Consider the following 17,722-nt stretch of genomic DNA (forward strand, 5'->3'; position numbering starts at 1 on the left):
GTGTGTTCACGGAATGCAAAGCAGGGCACACAAGTTATTGATCCTGGCGCGCGGATCAATAAACCGAGAGCACAGTTTCTTAATCTGCGGGCACATATCAATAAACCGAGAGCACAGTTTCTCAATCCGCGGGCACATATCAATAAACCGAGAGCACAGTTTCTCAATCCGCGGGCACATATCAATAAACCGAGAGCACAGTTTCTCAATCCGCGGGCATGCATCAATTAAACCGAGAGCACAGTTTCTCAATCCGCGGGAATGCATCAATTAAACCGAGAGCACAGTTTCTCAATCCGCGGGCACGCTAACCTGACAACAGCCAGATGCATGTCTCGCTCCGCCCAGCTCCACTCACATACATCTGGGAACCCGCTCATTGAAAGTGATTTCCCCAACCGAATTTATGGTCTGTCCAATCAGGACGCAGGGTGGGTGTGTCCTGGAGTGGAGAAGCGACTCTGAGATTCCAACAACAATGGCGGCTCGCATTGAGGAAGCAAGCGTTAGCATTGATGCTGCTATTTCTTCTGTGTTGTCCAATCTATCTTATATTGTTTCATTAAAAGAACATCAGAGAACGACTTTGAAGGCTTTTGTTGGTGGAAACGATGTTTTCGCCCTTCTCCCGACCGGATTTGGCAAGAGCTTGATCTACCAAACGGCTCCTCCTCTCACAGCGTCACGGGTTAGCATCGGTGTGAGTGGTTGAAATAGCACGTCAATAAAGATGACAGACAAGTGGCTTATCCAATCATATGCAAGGAGTTTTGATAAGGCCCAGCCTTCAGTAAAGGCAATTCCTATGGCGGGTTCCCAGATGTATGTGAGCGGAGCTAGACGGAGTGAGACATGCATCTGGCTGTTGTCAGGTTACGGGCACGCATCAATTAAACCGAAAGCACAGTTTCTAAATCCGTAGGCACGCATCAATTAAACCGAGAGCACAGTTTCTCAATCCGCGGGCATGCATCAATTAAACCGAGAGCACAGTTTCTCAATCCGCGGGCATGCATCAATTAAACCGAGAGCACAGTTTCTCAATCCGCGGGCACGCATCAATTAAACCGAGAGCACAGTTTCTCAATCCGCGGGCACGGATCAATAATCCGAGAGCACAGCTTCTTAATCTGCGGGGTTTTCAATCCAGAATTCCACAGGCTTTTTTTTTTACCCTGACACCCAGGGGGCTCCGTAGAAGAATGCACTTTGTAAAGAATATTTTTACATTTTTTCTAGATCAGTTTTTTTTTTGCATTATTATTGCTCCCCATGAAGTGTCCCCATGAAGAACCACGGGCCCCTATCCTGCCCCCGTGATAAATGTCGTCTAGAACCGCCCCTGGACCTCCCGTCCTGTATTGAGTTTAGTAAACCTATTTTCCGCCTCAGTTCAGCCACGCTGGGTAAACAAAAGCCAGAGAGCGTCAGCAGCGTGTCAGCAGCGCTCCCTGGCTGTCTCCCTCCCAACAAAAAAAAAGGGGAAAAAACAACACTTTCGGGAAGAATAAAGTTAGTTTTTGTCCTGTAGCTGGAAGAACGGCTCGACAATGTGGAGACAGCAGCGGAGACCCCTGGCTTGTCTCGTATTACTGGTGACGCTGGCCGATGCTTATCAATGTAAGTATGATCGCTGCCTTTTGCGGTAAGTGGCTGAAAGCAAAGGGAAGGCTTGTCAGGGGAAATCAAACTCAAACTGTGCAGGAATCCAGCTGGGATAGTTTCAGCACTTTTAATCAATCATGACTCTTTTTATACACGGTGGGAAAAGCCAGGACAACATGAGCCGCTTACAACTAGGGGGGTTATTTCTGGGAAATAACGGTTTCGCAATGAGCTGCTTTCATGCCAGTTCATAGAGGAGCAGTTTGTTTGGTCCAGAAACACATGAGCCATCTGTCAGGAGGGAAGAGAGGAGCTGCATTCCTGCAGGGATCAGCCAGGCTTTGTTGTATTCCTATACTGCATTAATCATAACTGGTAATCTGCCAATCACTAAATCAGTTTCGACATTTGAATGTTCTTTACTGAGCCTGCTTTTTTTTTGTTTTTTAAACCTGAGTATTTGTGTTAGTCCTGAGCCAGAACACAGCTTCCCAGTTCCTGATCAGGCACCGGAGGGCCAACTCTCTGTTTGAGGAGAGCAAGAAGGGTAACCTGGAGAGGGAGTGCATTGAGGAAGTGTGCAACAAGGAGGAGGCCAGGGAGATCTTCGAGAACCACCCAGAGACGGTAAGTGGCCCAATGTGGTGAGATGCTGCTGCCTTTGCAGGACATCTCAGATTTTAAAACCAAATAAAGGAAAAGGATGACAATGAGCACACAAGCAACAGAACTGAAGGAACATTTAATACAATAGGTCTTCAACTGTTCATCTCCTTGAACCCGTCGGACTCAGCAGATGGCCGCTCAAACTGCTCGTTCTGCTGGAGGTTTCTTCCTGTTAAAAGGGAGTTTTTCCTCTCCACTGTCGCTACAAGCATGCTTAGTGTGAGGGATTGCCTTTGAGTCAATGAGTCGATGCAATCAACTGGTTTTAAATCAAAATTTGAATCAATATGACTGTATGATCTGGTTGAATTGTAAAGTGCTTTGAGATGACATGTATTGTGAATTGGTGCTGAACTGAATAGATGGGGAATTGAATTCATGTTTGAGATTTGCTAAATGTAGAGATGTCCCGTTACTATATTGATATTGGAAAGGTCCCAGATCGAGCAGAATAAACTAATATTAGCCTGCATGTAAAATACTCTAATAGGATCACACTGGTAAAGGAACTTCACTTCATAATTTAATTGGCTCTATTATATATATCCAGCATTGTTTTTATTCTGCACACAGAGCCAACAGGATTGCAACAATTTCTGCCAACAGAGTAGCAGACACCCATCCTGGAATAGGTGCAATGTTGGCAGGGTGTTTGTATTTTTGGTTAAAGTCAGAAAGAGCTGTATCATTTGTGCTGATGCTGCATCATGACAGTATTGACATTAGTCAAACTCAGAACGGAAACATCTGTATTAGAAATTAAATACATGTATAGGGACGCCCTAACCCCTACATGGAGAACTATAAAGGGGTAACATCATTTAAGATGAGTGTCCGAACGTCTAGTGGATGAAAAGGTAGGCTGTGTCCAAACGTCCCCCCTAACCACTAGATCCCTCATTCACTATATAGAGTGGGGACTATATAGTGGACTTTATAATGAACTCAGTTAAATGACCAGACAGATGATGATCACTACTTTTCCCTCTCTGTTGATCACGTAACACTGCCGCCATCACCCGATGCTTGCGCCATATTTGTTATTAGTCGCCGCTGTCGGGTAGCGACAGCCTATGGCGACAGTGGACGGCTGTGACAGCAAATCCCATAATGCTTTGTGAGGATAGCTCTCCGCGCAAAGCATTCCAGGATACATCTGCTGGACTCAAAGTTTCCCACAGTGGTTCTTGAAAATTAGTGTACAAGCATGGTCACTAGACGAGCAGAAATATCCCAAAATGCTTTGCAGGAGCTCACTATGCAAAACATTGGATTCGATTTTGGGCCAGAGTTATATGACTAACAGGAAGCCAAAAGTAGTGATCATCTGTTCGAATGGTCAGGTAACTGAGTTCACTATAAAGTCCACTATATATATATATCCCACTCTATATATTGATTGATGAATTTAGGGGTTAGGGACTTAATGGCAGCTGTAAGATGAACAAAAAAGCAACGCTTGGTAGTTGTGTTTCTTTTCATTTCCCCACTGATTCTACCAACAGTCTGGTTAGAGATGGCGCCGTATTCCAAGAAATCTGTGAAGCCGTGAACTCTAACAAGATTCCCAACCCTTTGTATGAGAAATTGACCCACAGCATTACGAATGAGTTTGTGATGATCGGACTAAACATTTTCTTGGCATTAAGCTAAACAATCAGTTGACATGTAAAAACAATCGAATGGTCGTCATGAAGACTTGATGATAGAAAAGATGTCCTTCTTTCCTTTAGCTGTTACCAAGATGTTGTATTTTTCCGCCCTTAGGTGGTGGGGGGTGGGGTGTTATGTCTGTTGTTCTTTTTCTTTTTGTTTTGTTATCTTCTCTAGTGTTTTTTAATGTTGGTGTATTCCTTTTTTCCATTAGTTTTTTACTTTATTCAATTTTATTTTTGCACCTTTAGGTTATTTTCTTAGATTTTCTTTCCTTACAGTTTATTGATTCTTTTTTTAGCCCCATTCAGGTTAATTACCCCCCCTCCCCTAGCTTCTGCATTCACTGTTGCTCTGCAGTTTTCCCATTATCCATCCTCTTTACATGTCTCCAGTTTCCCAAGAAAACAATGGGTCAAAATTTCACTTGAAAGAAGTTTACCACTGGTTCAAATTAATTTTATCCAAAGCAATTGCTTAGGGTGTCAATGATTGCATTAATAGTCATGGTTATTTATTTATCTTTTGCTCTGAGGATATTGAAATTAAAGGAATTTATCTTATGCATTTTCACTACATTTCCTAATATAGACTATGTATTAAAAGTGGCCCAAAAGGGGACGATATAATGATTTAAGTCTTGATTATGAAATATCTGACGTTTTTCAACTTGTTTGATTTTTCTGCAGGAATACTTCTACCCCAAATATGTCTGTAAGTGTTCTATTTTTTCCCCTTTCTTTATGTTTCAGCACCTTTTTTCTGCCCATTAGGCTCATGAAAGCATCAATCATTTGATGCTTTCATGCTGATGCTGATGAAAGCATCAGCATGAAATGCTGATGTATATAGCATGAAATGTATATAGCATGAAATGCTTTCATCAGTCCTTGTTGTTGCAGTGTGTTTGGGGTCCCACCGCGTTGGCATCAACAACCATAACTCCGGTTCAAACATCCCGCCAGACCTTAGAACCTGCGTGACGGGTGAGAGGCTGAGCTTATATGAAATGTCTGTGTTTTTTAAGTTGTTTAATGCTGCTGTTGTCACCAACACCTCTGGGTTTCTGTGACCTTAATCAGAGATCAGTAACCAGTGCACGCCGTTCCCATGCTATAAGGAGGGCTCGGAGCGCTGCGTTGACGGCCAGGCCTCCTTCGAGTGTGTTTGCAAGCCAGGCTGGAAGGGGAAGCGCTGTGAGGATGGTCAGTTCTCAATGGGCATTTTTAGCATTTTAAAATGTTAACAACCTTTAACTTTAACATGGCTTTTTGAACCTAATCTGACATTTTTTTCAACCTTCCAGTGAAGATTTAATCAGCAACATGTTTTGATTTCTGCAGATATCAATGAATGCTCTGATCCTGAGTATCCAGCAGGATGCAACCAAAAATGTCACAACATACCAGGCAGCTTCCACTGCTCATGTGAGGAAGGCTTCTTCATCAATGACAACATCAACTGTATTGGTAAGATCTTAGTCATTTTTTTTGTTTTTGTTTGTAATTTTTTTTATAACTTTATGACCCAGAAACAGATTTTTAACTACAGCTGAAAACACAGGTGGCTTGTTTTTCTGCCTTATCTATTCATTTGGATAGCTAAACCCTTCATGCTTCGAATCACAGAATCTGCTCCCCCAGCTGCTGCCCTCAGGGAGCGCATCGTTTGTTATTTCCGACGCAATGGGCCAGGTGATTTGTTAAAAACACGCCTCAAAGCTGTTTGAAACAGCTTGCAGCCATCAGCTGTCGCATTTTTGTCCGTCTGAACGTCTCCTGCCTTGTTTTGTGTGGGTAGCCAACTGTTTATCTTTTAGTGTTGTCCAGTACAAAGTCTTCACAAACATGGACTCAGGCTCTTTGATGAAGTGGCTTCCTGTTTTTCATTTCCATACCATACATGTTGAGTAACTGCTATTATTCAATGTTAAAGAACAGTTTTATTTCCCTCAACTTCTAGTCAGAATTAGATTTTTTTCAATCTCTCAAATAAAACATTTTTGCATTTGGTGTTTTTGGTGCATAAAATGTAAGAGAAACCTTAAAAAATATAGTATTTGCATTTTTGCTGTATATTGATATTAATGAACTAATATTTTAAGATCTCTTTACAGCTTTTTAGAGCCTAAAGTCAGGTCACATGGTCATTCATGATGAGTTTAAGGAGCCTGGTTAAGGGCCCCTCTGCTGCAGCTTAAACCTCTATCCCCCTGAAAAACTATTGCTTTAGGGTACAGTTCAGTTTTCGTGGAAAAGTCCTAAATCTGTAGAAAGTATTTATGAAAAGAGATGCATAAGAAATCCCGTCGTATTTACTTTTGCAAAAACATTCAAGCAGTTAAACGTTTTCATATTTTATAACACGGAAAACCCAAAGCTTGAACATAGTTATATAGGATTAGAAATGGCTGACTAACACAAAGCAGTGTATTCTGTATTAATGAAGTGGAAGGAAAATAATACTTTTATTTGTTTTTTGTTTTTACTTTTAATAGATAAAAACCTGCAAATTGTGGCGATGCCTTTGTCTTGAGTGATTTCTTTTTGCACATTCTTCTTTACTCATAATTGCTCCGGCTGTTTAGTCATTTACCTTCTGGAACTTGAAATAGTCTCCCTTCTTTTGAAGCCTGTAACAGAATTTCTTCAGTATCTATGTTTAGCCATAAACTTCCTCTCATCATCTCCGACCCGCTTCCCTGGCAGTGCTGAAAAAAGCAGCTCATAAATACACTGCGATCCCAACTTATCACTTTGCAGGTTACTGTTGGTTTTCTTCCTACTCCTAAACGTTTGTATGCAGAAAGCCAAAACTTTCAGTTGTAGTATCGTCTGACTGGAACGACAAATTCAACATGTTTACTGTAAAACAGTGCTGTGCATGGCTTGTATCTAACTACTAAGAAGACCTCTAGTGTTTCTTTCAATTAGGCCTTTCTTGTGCAGATACACTGCAAAAAAAACATAAATCAGAGGAAATAAAATTTTCTTAAAATAAGTGCATTTTTCTTGAATTGAGCAGCTAAGTGAGACACGTTGCCACTATAATAAGACAGTTGACATTTAAAGTAATATCTAATATTTCAAGTGCATAATATCTAATTATCTTATTTTAAGAGTAAATATATCTGATTTTCCTACTCAAACGAATGGAAGTTATTTTAAGAGATTTTTACTCATTTTCAGAAGGTATCTGCAGTGTATGCTGTGGGTCCTTTGCAGCTCCATCATGTAATATGTCCCAATCTTTGGATTTAGTTATAACCTCTCGCTGCCAAGAAGCTTTCCATCACTTTTCCCTTTTTGGTCTCCATGATGCTTTTAGTCTCCTTATCTTTTGCAATAAACCTCAGAATGTTTCGCAGAAAAGCTGATTAATACTATTTAATCTCAAACGGAGAGCTTCATAGCATTGCTTTCTTTTTCGAACATCTGAGTAAAGGGGACTAAATCACCTTGGACCCCAGTGGGCCTCAACAAATGGTCGCTCACACAGATTCTGGTTCTGCTGGAGGTTTTGTCCTCTTGAAGGGAGTTTTTCCTCTCTACTGTCGCTGCATGCATGCTTGATGTGAGGGATTGCTGAAGAGAAGGAAAATCACTACCGAAAGCTCATCCAGAAGTAGTTTAAACTTTTTAACCAGTCTAACTATATTGTCTCTGTAAAGTGACTTTAGATGACAAAATGGGAATTGGTGCTATATAATGAAACTAAATTGAGTAGATTTATAGGCATGTCACACTTTTCAGATTTTTATTTGTAAAAATCCTTTTAAAACTATGTGTCCTTATTTTGCTTTGGTCCTTCCCATTAAATCAGAATAAACCACATTGGAGTTGTCGCTTGTCAATATGTTCAACAGTTCAGTGGCTTTTTCTCATGAATATTTAGCAGTTCATGTTTTCATTTCCAACAATAATCTGTTACCATATTTCCCTGCAGATAGAGATGAATGTCTGTTGTTCCCCAGTATCTGTCAGCACCCAGCTCGATGTGTCAACACGCTGGGCATGTATGAATGTTGGTGTCCTCTGGGATTTAAATACAACTTCACTTCCAGGACCTGCGACGGTGAGATCTTCATTTATTGCTCCCCTTCTAGGCTCTGCTTATCTTAGTATCTAAATCCTACCTTTCAAAACAAATTTATTTTAGATGTTGTTCGCTATGAGATGTGCTCTTTAATTCATTTTTAAAATATACCTTTTTTTTTTTTTTTTTTACAAATCACTCAAAAAGCTCTTTTAAAATCCTTCCTTTGTAATTGTTACAGATGTGGATGAGTGTAATACGTTTGCGTGTGACGGGACCTGTCACAACACAGTGGGCAGCTACACGTGCCACTGTGACGGCCGTCAGGGTTTACAGCTGGCATCAGATGGGCGATACTGTGAGAGCATCCCTGTTTGCGTGGAACTGAACGACTATAAACACCCTGAGATGCTTTACCTGGGGGAGCAGTTTGCAGGGTTTCCCATCATCTACCTGCGCTTTCGCCTTCCTGAGAACACAAAGTAGGTGTTTAACATACGAACACATATGCTGATGAACGTAACTGCCGTATAATTTTAGATTTTTCCACATTTAGGGAACATCTTTGAAGGATTATTTTTTTTTTTTTTACAGGAGTTAAATAAACAAAAAATCACAGAAATGCTGTAGCCTTTAGGTTTTGTTACAGTTCTGTGTTTTTCATTGGTTTGAAAAGATATTTTCTCCTTTTTTAATCTGTAAATCCTGTTTTATTTCTTTTTTAAGGAATCCTCCATTTTATTATACCGTCTGTCTTACTGTTTTCATGAAAATGATCATGTCTGCATTTTAGTTATTTCATCTCATCCTGGCATCTGTTGTTTTAAACACATCTGCTTGAATTTTGCCTCTTCATTAGGTGCTTTATTTTTTCAACAGCACTTTGATTTCTTTTTGCATCAGTATACAGGAGATTCTTACTGTCTATTGCTTAAAAAAAAAAAAAAGAAAAAAAAACTTTAATTAACACGGATAATAACAAACTTTTACAAATTGAATGGCAGATGATGTGGTCCTCAGGTTATGTAACGATAAATTATTAGCTGGTCGGTTCAATGCTTGAACCAGAGGATTAGTAGAAGTGCAGTTTGGACTGGATTTCTCGTGAAGTGGTGCTCTACAAATAAACCAAAACTGAAATAAACAGCTTTTTTTTTTTCCAAAAATGCTTTGCATTTAGTTTACCAAAATGGTTCCTAAAGATGAAGCCCAATATGAGCCTATCCTGAAAACTAAACTTAGGGGAAATAACAGCTTATATGCCTTGATGTTAAAATAGAGGCTAAAAACCTCCATAGATAGATTGCGCAACCATAAGAGATTATGTGTTACGTTCTGTTATTCAGATTCTTTTACTGTTTTAAGCACAAAATTAAATGCAGTAGAATTTTAATCTTTGTTCTTTCCCTCTCTAAAAGATTTGCAGCTGAGTTCGACTTCAGAACTTTTGACCCAGAGGGAGTTGTTCTGTATGCAGAATCTTCCCCAGACTCCTGGTTCATGTTGGGACTGAGGGCTGGTCGCATTGAAGTGCAGTTTAAAAACCAGCACAGCTACAAGGTTACAAGTGGGGGAAAAGCCATCAATGATGGACAGTGGCACGTGGTAAGGCAACAACAAAGAACAGCTCCTTCCCTTCTCGCTGACAGAAACGCTGCTCTGTTCTTGATTGGTCACCTGAGCAAAGTGACAGTTAAGGGATGTTGTCGGGTTGTGATACTCAGATCTCTGTGGACGAGCTGGAAAACAGCATCAGCGTGAAGATCAGCAAAGAGGCTGTGATGAGCATCAACAGCCCTGAGAATCTCTTTACTTCTGTCAATGGCAAACTGGAGACCAAGGTCTACATCGCTGGGCTGCCGAACCGCACAGACAGTGTTATAAAGCCTGTAAGCTGATCCAATCGCAGCAGAGAAACATTCACATTGCTAAATGGATGTTTAACAGATGCTATCTAAACTGCTCGCCGTCCCTCTGTCAGATCAATCCCCGACTTGACGGTTGCATCCGTGGCTGGAACCTTATGAACCAAGGAGCATCCGGGGTCAAAGAGGTCATTCTGGAGAAGCAGAGCAAACACTGTTTTGTGCACGTGGAACGAGGGTCTTTCTTCTTAGGGGCTGGACTGGCCCACTTCAAAATAGACTACAGTGAGTAAGTTAAGTCATGCTTTATTCAACCTATGTTTGGAAAACTATTTCCTTCAACTTTCATGCGTAGATTCATTCTTATTTTGGCAGAAAAACACTTATATACTAATAATGCCAATATCTAAATTGCTAGAGATAAAAAAGATGCATTTAATTTCTTTGTCTTATTAAATGTAACTTCACCAGAATCAAATGCCTCTGTGATTTGAGAATCTCGTTTTGTTAAATTGTGATTCTATTACAAATGCAATCAATTGCTCAGCCCTCGTTTTTAGCTTATTTAAAAACATTTGCATGGCTGCAACAAGTTCTAGCAACAGGGTTAAAAGCTTATTTGTTAGTTAATATTGTTAGTTTTTATGCATTCTGAGTTATGCTTTTTAAAATTGTGCCACATGTTTTTTGTGCTTAAACATTCTCCATTCAACTACCTTTCACATGACTCAGTGCTTTTTTTGCATTGATTTCTGAAATCGTTCTGAATACTTGCTTTCTGTTGACATGATATATCTAGACTTTTTTAAAGTGAGGGTTGCTGATCAGCCATTGGGTGTGCATTGAGATAATTCCTGCTTCTACCAATTGTATAGAATTCGTAACAAGCTTCAGGTTCGTTGTCACTACCTGAAGATGTGATATGAACAGAACCCTTAAGTTCAGGTAGAAATTTGAAGCTACGTTTCATTTTAATCATGCATTTTTGTTTTTTGTGAATAAGCAGGTGATTCTGGGAGCTGGAAGGTGGACGTATCAATGAATATCCGTCCGTCCAGCAGCACAGGTGTCCTCTTTGCTCTTGTCTACAACAACACAGTCCCCTTGTCGGTTGCAGTGGTAACAAAGGGAGAAGATGATGCAGTGGGTTTACCCATGTTAATATTGGAAACACACACTTTTTCACTTCAGATCAAACTTTTTTGTGACTTTATTTGCATTTAATCTCCAGAACCTGCAGGTTTTCCTAGACGGCGTCTCTGTGGCCACAGTGGACTCCTTGATGCTGTGTTACCCCGATCGGCTGATGGTGCAGCTGAACGTGACTCCGACACACATGGAGATCACAGCAAACTCCTCCAGGCTTACCTACATAGAGTCTGAAGCCCTGCTGAAGGCACTGGAGCACCTCAACACCACCATGCAGAACCCTGTGGACACATACATTGGTGGGATACCAGGTTGGTTAGAGAACAACTTTTATTCCAGCTAAAGACCAGACCTGAATCTAAAGAGACTCTGGAATACTCTCAATAGCGGATCTGTTAAAGTTTACATACGTCAACCTCAGGATGGGGCTATAGCACTGTCAGTAGGAGGCAGTGTCTTTTAGCATTGGCAATATAAAATAATTTTGCAACACTTTAAGCAATGCAATCAGTTTTTAAAGCTTTTTCCACAAGTGCATTATTTTCACTAACAAATGTTCATATAAAGTAACAACATGGAATTTCCATAACAGGATTTCACTCTATTCTGCACTTATTTAAAATGAAACGAGGAAAAACCACCAAAAAATCTGCTCTCTGTGCATTTAGGTCACATTACAAGAGCTTATTAAGCTAATTAGGTTACGTGTCAATTTATGCAGTCTATGTGTCCTTCTGGGCTGATACCTAAAGACGCTTTGAATGATGTCACAAGAAAAGTCGAACAGCTTAATATCTTCCATAATATTTTTTTAACTTTTTCTATTTTTCTTATTTTTAAAACTTGACCTCTGTTTGTTTCAGATGACATCCCGTTGCCTGTCACGCCTGTATCAGCCTTTTACCACGGCTGCATGGACATCTCCATAAACGGCAGGCAGGTGGACTTTGACGAAGCTCTAAGTAAACACAATAGCATAAAGTCTCATTCTTGTCCTCCAGTGAGTAACCAAGGGCACCCCTGATCTACCACAGCCAGAATAGGAAGTCACTTTAATTAGAAAACCACTAAAAATAGGCCTCTTATGGAGCATCTCTAGGGATGTACATTTAGTCTCTTATCCATGCTGTTTAAATTTGTCCATCATTTTTATTCTCAGTTTTTCATTTATCAGTTAATTTCAACAGAAGCTGGACATTGTAGTTGTATAACTTTGTTGCAATGTATGTCAAATTTTAAAAGATATTTCCACAGAAAGGGTTCAGCTCTGCTGCACCAGTGTGTATTATGCATCACATGGTTGGCTTTGTGTAGATGAATAAACAAATGGTCACCGCTGGCCAGGCTCTGATGGTCCCTGCGTCCCTCTCCTTGCTGTTGTTACATTCCTTTCTGTATCTTGTTGCACATGTTTGTCTGAATCAATACTACGGATCTGAATCACACACATTAAATTTGAACTTTAAGTCTCTACCTTGTTCTGAAATCAATGTGTATATAAAGACAGGCCGTGTAGTTATTTCCAATGTGGGTTTTTTTTATGTTTGTTTTAATAAAACTGGATTAAAGCAGTGTTTCTTATGTTTTGTTAATTCAGCCCTAATGTTTTAGAAAAATAAAATAAAAATAAAGCTAAACAGGAAGACATTCATAGACGTCACTAAAAACTAAAACTTTTCCACGAAGCACTATCTCCCTTTAACCGTACGATTGCATTCGATTATATGTACCCAGGATTGCACCAGCAACCACAGCAAATTATCTCTTTAAACTGTCCAAGCTTGACATTTTGCTGCCGTGTTTAGCACACTTTGTAGTTCACTGAAAAGCCAACAAAGGAATAGATTTGTTTTTCTCACTTAATTCTCACCTAATTATTCTGGCAATATTGGTTATTGTATATCTGGAGCGTGTAACAAAAGTAATTTCCCTCTGGGATTATTAAAGTATTTCTGATTCTGAGTCCTTAGTTGCAACAATATGTGCCTCAGTATTGATGAAGTATGAATACATTAGATTGTTTATAGAAAATTCTTAAATCTTTTAAACTTGTGAATTTAATAGTGAGCACTGGTTTTGTCAACATCTATAAAGTTTTTAATATATCCTGTGTGACATATTGAACATTTTTCGGAGGCACCTGCTAATTTAGGAGCCTTTAACTATAGGTTAGTTTGCTAATATTCAAGGCGGGCTCTATACCTACATTAGAAAGACTTACTTCCCATGCTTTGGGTCAAAATAGTACTTTCAGCTGTGTTATCATTTTAGAATATAGAAAATACCTATATATGCAGAGTGAATAAAGCCCTTCATAGATTCCAATTAACTTTCTCTAGTTATCTTAAAGGTGAAAGTTAGCAAAATGGTTGAAAAACAGTTTTAAGATCTGCTAAGTTTTATTCCTCTTCAGAAACACAATCGTACCACTATACCTTGAAAGCTCAAACTGTTAGAATTAGAATTACTGTTATTCAGTCTGAAGTTACTCCTAATCTTCACCAATCTATGTGCTTTTATTGTCTTTTCATGTTTTTTGTCTACTGTCATATTGATAAATTAACCTTTTAACCTCATGATTCTTTTTCTTTTTTCTCCTGAACTTTTATCTTGAAAAATATTTTCACAATCGTATAGATATTAAATCCAGTTCAATTAAAAAATACTTTGATAATCCCAAAGGGAAACAGTAAGTTACTGCAGGTGTTAAACTAGCTAAGTTAGCTGTAGGCAGGAAGGATATTCTGTATCCGTCCGCCTCACTGAAGGTGAGAGGACTTGGAAGACAGAGGTCTTCAGAGTAAAAAGAAGTGGTGAGAAAACTGTTCCCTGTGGTGCTCCTGTGCAGCTGACTGATGTTATTATCATTAACTACAACTAACAAATTTACAAAAACTAGGAATACAAAAACCTTTCTGTTAAATGAAATAAAAATAAAAGCTGGAACTTGCAGAAAGATAACATAAAACTATAATATGAGTTTACAAAACAAATTAAAACTAACAGAATTTTCAGATAGACTGTGCTTTGTTTTCATTTGTGGGTTTATCACAGCGCACTATATGAGATCTAGTTTCTGGTTACTGTGTTAGCTTTTTGTCTCTGTACGGCATTAAGCCAGCAGATGATGGGTTCAGAGTCAAAGCTCTATCAATATGTTCTTTTCTTAGTCTCACCTCTTTTATGTAAGTCTCATTACATAGGAGAATAAGACTATCACTGAAATTAATAAAAACTAAACTGAAACTAGTTCACAAATACCAAAACCAAACTAAATCTAAAATAAAATTGAAATTCAGAAGTCAAAACAAAATAAAAATAAAATCTAATAAAAATATCCAAACTATTTAAACCTTTGCTGCGGACCATCTGATTATAGTTGATCCTTCAGTTTTAAACTGTGATCTGTTGGTTAAGTAGTCTGATCCAGGCAATTTTCAAGGCCTCCTGACTTTTTAAAACAGTTATGTCATAATGTGACATAACTGCATGAAACCTTTAACTATAGGTTTTTGAGGACTAATCTTTCTTTGTGTATCAAGCTCAAAAATACACAAATCCGGCACAGACATCAGCAATGGGAGGTAAATATCAAGTACAATGCAGAAATGTCAAAATGAAACCGGTTTTATATAATTCAGTGTAAATGACACAAACTGTAAGAGTTGTGCAATATTGTTTCCAATGAATCAACAGAGCAGAAATGGAAGCATCTAAATGAAAGTAAAAGAAAAATTAACCCCCATTGGGAAACATTTCAGTTGAACAGGACATTTCTAAACATGTCTGTTCATGCTTAATGTAAAAAAAAAAAAGAAGTGATTTTTGGTTTACAACACAGTTGAGCGTAATTTTATTCCTACGCCTGAAAGAGTTACGTATGTACATATATTTTGCAACTAAAAATGTATTTCTTCTTGAAATGTACTTTTCTCTCAAGAGATAATAAAGCATGTAAAAGGAGTCTGAACTGGAAGAAATAAACTTCATCATTATCCATCCATTGCACCAATTGTCCTTGCATCTTCATGTCTATCGGGCGACATGCAGGTTTGCCTGGTCAATGAGTTTTTCAGTAATCAATTTAAATTTATTTATTAGCGTTACAGAAATTCCTTAAATGAGCTGCCTTACGATAAAATAGATGATTAACAAACTTTACCTCTTACTCTTTCAAATACATTCCAGTCATATTTTTTATATGACCTTTTTAGAATTCTTTACATTATTTAACTACACCAAAACCCCTGATATGTCATTATTTAAGCTGGTACAAAATAAAAGTAAAAGTATGGAACAGAAATACATCAGAAAAATAGTAAAGTTACCCTATTTAAAAAGCATGATGTAATACTCCTTTAGTTCTAATGGGAAACTAGTCTGGAAGAAAATCCCAGAAAGCTGATAAAGTGCTGGAACCCTAAGCTGCTTTAAATTAATGTTAAAAAGCTGTTCATTTAGAGCTGCCTTTTATTATATTAGTATTTTAAGTTTGTAGGTTAATTTTCTTTACCTGCATGATCATTTTTATTATTTTATCTTGGACTGAAACAATTAATTGGAATAATCATAACTAATCGATTATTGAGATAATCATCAAGACTCTAAAACATGCCTTTAGGTAACAGAGCTACCCACTTAGTGTAGTAATTATAACTAAATAATAAAAAATATATACAATTTGCATTTAAGATAAAAAAAAAAAGTTTTTATCCATCAATATGCTCTATCCAGAACTCCTCAAGTGGAGTTTATATGCATTTAGCAGGCACCTTTATCAAAAGCAACTTGCTATCCGACTATTAATCGATTAATTTGAATAAAGGCGCTATATAAGTACATGCCATTTACCATTTACCAATTTAAGAACATAATCAACAGATTAATCTATTAGCAAAATGATTGTTAGTTATAGCCCTAATTACTTTTACTTCCCTTAATCTCAGTTTTACTGTTGCTACTGCAGTGTATGTTTCTCATTGTGTTTTCCTGTGATGTTTTCTTCATGCAGCAGTTTGAAATTTCTTGTTAAATGTTCTATACGGATAAACCTGTCTTGCTTTAAGAAAAAACACAGGCAACCTCATCAAATAAGAATTATTCTTAATACGTAGCATGAACTTATAGATGTCATTTTATAATTAGGAAAAATTGTAATCTAAAGTATTCCATGGGTGTAGTTATTTAACCTGACAACAGCCAGATGCATGTCTCTCTCCGCCTAGCTCCGCTCACATACGTGAGTGGAGCTGGGCGGAGCGAGACATGCATCTGGCTGTTGTCAGGTTAGTAGTTATTGTCATCATGACATGTATTTGACTCATGTATTTTTTATGACAACTATTGCACAAAAGTTAGCTTTTGTCTGTTGAACAATTAATTTAAAAGCAAACATATGGTCAAATTATTACAATTTTTAAAAAGAAATTTAAGATTGTTCTATTCAGTTTAAGTGGGGCTGTTAGATGAATTTGCATTTTAAAATTTCTGTGTTTATTGACAGATATCTTGGTCTGCAAAAAAATGACCTCAAAATATGTAACATTTTCTGAAAATAACTGTATTTGCTTCTAATCTGAAAAGGGGAAATAAGTTTTCGGGGTTTTCTATATTTTAAATGTAAATCTTAGTTTATCTGCAAATCTTCATATATACCCACGCCAATCAAGAGAAAATAAACATATCGTGGAGTCCTGGGCTTTGCCTTAGACTTCTCTATTCTATGTACAGTACCTTGGAAAACTCCCTGACAAACTTTGAGCAAGTGACACATATTTGTGGAAGATATTTATGACTACAAGCAATAAGGCAAATACCACCACGGCCCCCCACCCTGAGGCTCTTAGATAAACAAATAAACTCAAACAAGGGGATGGAGACATTAAAAACTGATAGGAGATGGAATTATCACACATTTAAACTAGAAGCAACTCATAATTTGTTCCCTGCATCTATCTCAAAGCAGTAAGTTCATGTCAATCGTGTTATCTATCTTTTTATCAATTGTGCTCTTTTTTTTTTTAAATAAATGAAAGTAAAAAAATAAAATAAAAAAAAACTTGCTCTAGTCTTTTGTTTTTCAAGTTTGTTTATATATCAGTGGATTCGAAATTGATTTGATTGACACCAATGTGGCATTTCTACCTATGGACTGCAAAAGATCGTCAAACGTCAGCATCAGATGGTGTTTGGCTGTTGGCAGATCCATGTATAAGGTGCCCTGTTTCCAGAGATGGGAAATGTGGAGTCAACAAGTCATCTCCATGTCATGTATTTGATCTACCCACCCACTGAAGCAGGTGAGTCCAATCTTCACCATGAATCAACCTGTGCAGATTGGACTCACCTGGTTAATTGGCTGGGTAGATTAAATACATGACATGGAGATGACTTGTTGACTCCACATTGCCCATCTCTGCCTGTTTCCAACCTGAGCACCTACCCCAAAAAATGTCTGCACGCCACTGCTATCCTTCAACCTTTGACATAGGAGCTGGCTCAGAGCTCGTCTGCCTGGCTGTGTGTTTCCTAGATGGGGCCACCTGTGGAGCTGGTTTACTGTTTTTTTTGTTTTGTTTTTTATCTCTTCTTCTTCTTCTATGGGCTGCTTCTGTTTCCTCGAACCACAGTCGGCCTCGGCAGATGGCCTGATTCTGCTGGACGTTTCTTCCGGTTAAAAAAGAGTTTTCCTCTCCACTGTCGCTACATGCATGCTTGGTGTGAGGGATTGCCTTTTAGTCAATGAGTCC

At 38.3% G+C, this 17,722-nt stretch overlaps 1 protein-coding gene across 2 annotated transcripts; it reads left to right on the top strand.

The window, feature by feature from the left end:
• The first annotated feature begins 1,363 nt into the window (after nt 1-1,363).
• Nucleotides 1,364-12,446, top strand: pros1 (protein S). 2 transcript variants are annotated; one of them, XM_038283902.1, is made up of 14 exons: nt 1,364-1,620; nt 2,075-2,232; nt 4,614-4,638; nt 4,827-4,910; nt 5,007-5,129; nt 5,268-5,393; nt 7,870-7,998; nt 8,201-8,441; nt 9,378-9,564; nt 9,684-9,848; nt 9,941-10,109; nt 10,828-10,967; nt 11,056-11,284; nt 11,837-12,446. In XM_038283902.1, exons 1-14 carry the CDS (start codon nt 1,551-1,553, stop codon nt 11,995-11,997), a joined length of 2,007 nt encoding a protein of 668 aa, XP_038139830.1. In that variant the 5' UTR covers nt 1,364-1,550; the 3' UTR covers nt 11,998-12,446. The 2 variants fall into 2 exon arrangements, with proteins under 2 accessions (XP_038139830.1, XP_038139831.1); XM_038283903.1 differs by having other exon boundaries at nt 1,365-1,620; nt 10,831-10,967.
• Nucleotides 12,447-17,722: the final 5,276 nt, after the last annotated feature.

Source organism: Cyprinodon tularosa, unplaced genomic scaffold (genome assembly GCF_016077235.1).
Source record: "Cyprinodon tularosa strain WSP-4 unplaced genomic scaffold, ASM1607723v1 ctg197, whole genome shotgun sequence".
Lineage (NCBI taxonomy): Eukaryota > Metazoa > Chordata > Actinopteri > Cyprinodontiformes > Cyprinodontidae > Cyprinodon > Cyprinodon tularosa.